At 43.9% G+C, this 6,675-nt stretch overlaps 1 protein-coding gene across 1 annotated transcript; it reads right to left on the bottom strand.

The window, feature by feature from the left end:
- Positions 1-233: 233 nt before the first annotated feature.
- Positions 234-3,381, bottom strand: SAT1 (spermidine/spermine N1-acetyltransferase 1). The gene is made up of 6 exons (XM_043569567.1): positions 3,124-3,381; positions 2,835-2,886; positions 2,654-2,737; positions 1,101-1,202; positions 967-1,007; positions 234-841 (listed from the first exon to the last, which is right to left on the bottom strand). The coding sequence occupies exons 1-6, from the start codon at positions 3,187-3,189 to the stop codon at positions 671-673; spliced, it is 516 nt and encodes a 171-aa protein (XP_043425502.1). The 5' UTR covers positions 3,190-3,381; the 3' UTR covers positions 234-670.
- Between the last annotated feature and the right edge of the window lie 3,294 nt (positions 3,382-6,675).

The following is a 6,675-nucleotide window of genomic DNA, read 5'->3' as shown; positions in this document are numbered from 1 at the left end:
TCCACCTTTCATTTGGGTAACAAAAGGGCTTGCGTGTTGTGGGCTCGCTTTCTAACCTGGTTTCTCAGCTCTTGAAAAATCTGTCAGGTCAAGTGTAGTGTTACCAGTGTAAAGTCATTTTACATGCTGCTGCCTATAAAACCATGAAATTCAACTGGCTTCCTTCCAGACTCTGAGAACAGTTTGTGACCATTTTAAATTGGGTTAAAAACTGTTTTTAAACAACTGTAAAGTTAGGTTTCTTGGCCATTTTTATTTTGCATTCAACAGCAAGAAAAACGTCAAGAGAAAGATTCGTAAAAATGCTTATACCGATTAAATCAAAGGGTAGTTTATTATAAAAGAATCAAAACAGAAACTCTAAGTACCAGTGTGTACATTGTACACATTTAAATGACTCACAAGAATGAAGTTTTTTTCATATACATTAAGATCACACCACCTTGCTGTTTATCAAAAGATGTTCAAGGAGAAATCTGACTCCAAACTGCATACAAGACTGCCATCTTAAACAGACCGCATTTCAAACATGCAACAACGCCACTGGTAATAAAGCTTTGGAATGGGTGTTCATTCTATTATTCGACTACAAACAGGACAGAAAGCAAGATCAGTTGAGAATTTAATCTAAAATAGAATGGAAGCTGTCATTTTTCTGCACCAGCACTCCTCACTCCTCTGCTGCCATCTTTAGCAAATACTCCTTGTCGATCTTGAAGAGTCTCCATCCCTCTTCGCTGGACAGATCAGAAGCACCTCTTCTTTTGTAGAAGTTGATAGATGGTTCATTCCATTCGGCTACCAAGAAGTGCATGCTGCTGCAGCGACATTTCATGGCAACCTGTTACAAGAGACAGCAAAACAAACTCAGTGACATTTCACCTCCTTGCCAAGACCCGAATCGGAATCAGTCCTTAAAAGAATTCAGTAACCCTTACGGATTCAGAAACCAAAACCAACACATACCTGGCTTAGGTTCTTCAGAATTTCTGATCCTATGCCAAAGCCTAAAAGAAAGAGAAGTACCGTTTACAAAGTCATCTTTAGGACTTGAAGCCCTGATTTCTCTTTAGAGCGCCCCCCTCTTCACCGAGCCATACCTCTATAGTCACTCATTACGAAGAAGTCCTCAAGATACAACAGTTTGCCAATCCATGGGTCATAGGTAAAGTAGTACATGGCGAAACCAACAACACTGTGTCCTGTAATAAGAGGATCACATGAGATGTGGACAAAAAGCAACCCATAAAAGCTGTAGCTGCAAAATCAGAAGCCTATCATAGGTTTTTAAAAATATACATGCATGTATTATAGAAGTAAGTAGCCACTGAACTGGACTGTTTCCTGATTTTTATGCTAGTGCAGTCCAGGCCACTGTTGGATGATCTCACTGTTCTGAGAACATGTATTTGCAAAAAGCACACATTAGAGCTAGCTGAAGCGAGGCTAAAATCGTGGACTGGCCACTCTGCAATCTGCTGGATCTCACACTCAGGAAGTGAGAATGCTTTCATTACTTGCCAGAGCAACACTGCTATAGTCTTAAAACTAAACACACACATTATTCACATCCTATCGATATATTGGTATGTTGACTTGGGAATAAGTCAGGTTTACACGGCAGTTCAGAATAATAAATACTTGTAGTTTAGAAACTCTGCTTCCTTAAGGTCAGGACATCAGGCCAAAAGCGTAACGTTTAATTTCAGAACTTGCCTTCCAATTCGCACATCTTCAATTTGCTCTCCCCAGTTTTAAGCCAGAAGAAGCAGAGGTACCCAGAAACAGGTATTACGTAACATCCACATACCTCTGAAAAGTACCTCATCCCGTATGTTTTCTGTTCGTTTCTTCTAGCTTGGGGAAGAGACTTCAGAAAAAAACGAAGCACCCACCCAAACAACTTCCCTTTTTTTAGCTCTGTCTTCTGACCAGTCAACAGGGACCAGCAAACAAAACAAAACAAAACAAAACAAAACAAAACAAAACAATCTGACTCCCTCTTATAGGGTGTCTGTAATTTCAAATGGAGGCAAAGGTTTCAAATTAAACTTTCTAGCCGTTTTATAGTCCTGAGCAAACACAGGAAGCGAGTACACTGGAGTTTCTGATCTACCGTGTTTTAAGTGTGTGATAATAGGACCTTACCTCATTTATCATGATCATCTACTTTATTGTGTAAAGGATCTTTTAGTTACCTCCCCGCCCATCCATGTACACGGAAGGGCCATGTACATGGCGAAGCTAGAGACTGTAACCTGAAGATTGGGACAAATTAAAGAAAAAAATGTGATTTAACACAATTACAAAAAAAGGTTACGTTAGGGTCAAACAAGAACCATTTATGAAACTGAATTACAACAAACGACATTATACCTAACTCTTCCGGGTCTCCACAGCACTCTGATACTTACTTAAACAGCTCAAACTCTTCAGAGTCTCCACAGCACTGATACTTAAACAGCTCTTTCAACCTGCCCTATTATGTGCAGCACATCTACTTTTTTTTCTCAGTAGTTTGGACACTCGCTATTATTTCTGGCCAATTGCTCAGTAAGTATCTTTGGCCTGTGTTGTCAGTGGTTCTACACAACAGACACTATGTTTTTATACAACACTCGGTGTTTGGCTTCTGGAAGGGAAGGGTGGTTACCTTCCGGAGACCGGTGCTCCTTGGGCACTTCTGCAACCAGGCAGTGGTAGAAAGGGTGCTCTCCGAAACCATCCTCTAGTAGATCTGCAAGAAGGGGCAGCAGGGACAGACAGTGATGGCCTTGGTGAAGAAGAGGACAAGCACCGGACGCCCTTCCCCCGCCCTGCCACAGTTGCGTTACCTTTTTCAGTTAACATTACTTGCTCTTCCATATATTCGTATTTGGCCAGTTCCTGGGGCGATGCACATAGGAGAAAGGGAGAAGAGAAGAAGAAAACTTTAAGTGAGGCCCCGGCCTAACCAGCTCAGAGGGAACAGGGTGGGCGGGGCGGGGTGGAGATTCACTCCCAGAATCCTGCCCGGAGCGGCCGGGCCAAGGCTGGAAGTGGCTGGCGGACAAAGGGGGACCTGCCTGAGCCGCTCCCCACCTCCCGCCCCTCGCCCCAGGAGGGGCCCGGGCCTCCCGCTACCTTGATTAGCCGTAGGATGTCACTGCAGTCGGCGGCGGTGGCCGGGCGAATCACGAATTTAGCCATTTTCGTCTTTTGCTTTTCTTCCCTTTGCGGACCAGGCCCCTGTACTTGAACAGCAGGAGGAGGTGGTTCCTCATTCGTCTCCCGGGAGCGTCCTTTTCTCAGTCAGGCTGGCACCATGACCCGGCGAACCTTTGCAAGCGAAGGAAAAGCTTCCCCGACTGCGACTAGCGCTGCACACTCGAGTGTCCGCTGGGCTCCGCTTTTTAGCGCGGAGAAGCCCCGCCTCCGGCCGTGAGGCGGAGGCCCCTCGTCCAATGAGGCTCCGACCGCCCCCCTCTTCCGGACACCGCCCTCCCTTCCGGACACCGCCCTCTCTTCCGGGCCTCCGTGTGAATCCGGCGGGCGCGGGCGCGGGCGCGGGCGCGGGCGCGGGCGCGGGCGCGGGCGCGGGCGCGGGCGCGGGCGCGGGCGCGGGCGCGGGCGCGGGCGCGGGCGCGGGCAGCGAGGCGAGCCACGGGGTTCTCTAGGGGCGCCCTCTACCGACGCCTCTCGAAACCTTCCCGGAAGCCCGAAATGGGAACCTGCGTGTCCCCCACGCACCTTCACAAAAGGAAAAGAGGAGATCTTCTTGTGGTCCCTAGCTAGTGACTTTCCAGTTTCTTCCTTCACTGGTCAGGAAAGGAAACTCAGGAGACCCAGCCTTGGGCAACTTGAGGATTAGAGCAGCAGTTCTCAAAGTGTGGTCCTGGGGAACCTGTGGGTTCCAAGATCCCGTCAGAGAGTGTGTCAAAATTGGTTTCATAATAATAGTAAGACGTCATTGGTCTTTTTCATTCTTGTTGAAAATTTCCAGAGGCGACGTGATGTGTGTGTGATGAAGTCACTGCTCTGATGACTAATGGAATGTGTGCTTGTATATTCTATTTTTTATGTTTATTTATTTATTTTTTGAGAGAGAGAGCGAGAGAGAGGGAGGCTGAGAATCCCAAGCAGGCTCAGCACTGTCGGCGCAGAGCCAGATGCGAGGCTCGAACTCACGAAGCCAGGAGACCGTCACCTGAGCTGAAATCAAGAGTCAGACTGAGCCACCCAGGTGCCCCATGCTTGTATATTCTTAGATTTCCTAGAATTTCCTAAGGTAAACTATTTGGGTTCTTCAGTAATTTTTCCCCTCTATATTTGTAATTTTTAGAATTAACACACTGTTTTCTTTCTTATTTTTTTCCTTATTCTTTCTTAAATCTCTGACCTTCCTTGTGGACACCCACTTCCCCTGCATGAGGTACACTCTTTACAATTTCCTTTAGTCAAGATCTGCTTTTGAAAATTTTTCTGTTTTGCTTGTCTACATATGTCTTTAATTCATCTTAAAATTCTTGAAGGGTTTATTTCACTGCTTATAGAATTTGAGGTTGAAAGTTATTTTCTTGCAGCATGGTGACATCAGACTATCTTCTGGCTTCTATTGCTGTTGAAAGTTGTTGTAATCCTTACTTGCTGCATCCTCTGTGCTTCTTTTTCCCCTTTGCTTTAACTTTTTATTTTGAAACAATTACAAATTTACAGAATGTGTGATGACATTGCTCTCGCGACTAAAGGAATGTGTGCTTGTGTATTCTTGTGTTTAATAGAATTTTCAAAGGTAAGCTTTTTGGATTCTTCAGTAATTTTTAAATGTCCCGAGAGCAGAATGTTTGAGAACGGTTGAGTGGGAGTATAGCTGTTTCTTGACTGTACCCACGGGAACAAGTATTCAGCCTTTTGCAGGTAGTTTTTCTTTGACATTCCACCTTCCCAGACAGAGCCTCTGAGGGCTTGCTTTGGCTGCCCTACTTGGGTTCTAGGATGAGTCAAAGAGAAAGCAGAGAAGGGTCCCACAGCGCTCTCCGTCTGTAGAATGAAAGGTTGGACTATCACCAAATGACCCCTCAAACATCCAACAAGTGATTCTCTGCCTTTGCTAGCAATACCCTGTATGTAAAAAGGAAAGCAAAAGTAGGTTCTTTGTTACCATTCCCACCCTCTGGGAATGTTATGCATAGTGAGTCACCTGGGAATTTACCAAATGTCTTTCTCAAAGATCTTTAAAAATAGCATTGATTCTCATCTGCCTGAGCTACTTCAGGTGATGTGTTTCCTGACACCGTGACACATGGATGATCATCCATAGGCCCTTCCCTACTCCCGGTCTTACTCGTGGGAGGATCGAGGAGAGCTCATTGCGTAAGTATGTGTTTACTGATAACGGTAAATTAGACCTCCATGACTAAGCACTAATGATAGCTGTCCTGTTGAAGCAGTAGTACGGCTCTTTTCAGTTTGGGTTGCTTAGTTTTTCAGAATAATGCTAGTTTCATTAAAATTTGTTTCATTTTCTATGTATTCTATTTTTTTCCAGTTGAAATTTCATGCTTTTATGCTTCACTTTGCCATTATGGCAAGAGGAGCTCGTTCTTTTTTTTTTTTTTTTTTGAAGATTTTATTTTTTAAGTAGTCTCTCCACCCAACATGGGAATTGACCTCACAACCCCGGGATCAAGAGTTGCCAGCTCCACCAACTGAGTGAGTCAGGCACCCCCAAGAAGAGCCTATCCTGAAAATCAGATGGCTACAGAAAAAAAAACCTCACTGTGATTGTGTTTGTGCAAATGTAGAAGCTTAGAACCCTAAGAAATTTGAATTTTCTTTTGGCGGTGAACCAAGTTAGGCTTTTCCATTGTCAGGAATAGATACAATGGATGACTAACATTACTCTTGATACTGGAATTTATATTTATTTATTTATTTTTAATGTTTATTTATCTTTATTGTGGGGTTTGAACCCACAAACCGTGGGATCATGACCTGAGCTGAAGTCAGCCACCTAACTGACTGAGCCACCCAGTCAGTTTATGTTTAAAACTGCATAAAGAGGGATTACCTGGAAAATTTTGATTTGGTTAATGAGTCAACAAATCAACAAGACTTATTGTGTCTTGTGCTAGGTACTTGGGAGTTATAAAGGAAGATTCAGTTTTGAAACCAGCCCTCAGGGCATGCAGTTTACTTTTAGAGTTGTGTGTGTGTGTGTAGTTTACTACAGCAGAATTTAAGTTTTGTGAGAAAGAGAATTCCTATAAAACTAAGGAGGTCTTAGTATGGGTAGAGTAGGAGGAAGGGAAACCACCAAGGCGCGTTGTGGGTGTTTTACATTCATTGTCTCATTTGATCTTTACAGTGTGTTGTGAAATGGGTAATGTTAGCTGCATCCATCTTTACAACTGAGAAAACTGGAGGCTCAGAGGGTTACACAGTTGCCAAAACTAGGAAGTGATAGAGCTAGGAATGAAGGAATTATGTTGATTTCCATGCCAGAGTGAATGAAGCTGTCCAACCTGCCCTATTGAACTATTATGGAAAGTGTCATGGTTTTCTTCTGTTTATAGAAGTAGTACACACTGATTAAGAAAATTGGAGAATGGCAGAGTTACAAAAAGTTAATAAAAATCCTGTTCGTAGGTTGGTTTTCTTCCAGTCTTTTTGTCTATGTACATGTACATGCAGGAC

This window comes from Prionailurus bengalensis, chromosome X (genome assembly GCF_016509475.1).
Source record: "Prionailurus bengalensis isolate Pbe53 chromosome X, Fcat_Pben_1.1_paternal_pri, whole genome shotgun sequence".
Lineage (NCBI taxonomy): Eukaryota > Metazoa > Chordata > Mammalia > Carnivora > Felidae > Prionailurus > Prionailurus bengalensis.
Note: the sequence above shows the minus strand (reverse complement) of the source record. Positions and strands in the feature narration are given on the sequence as shown.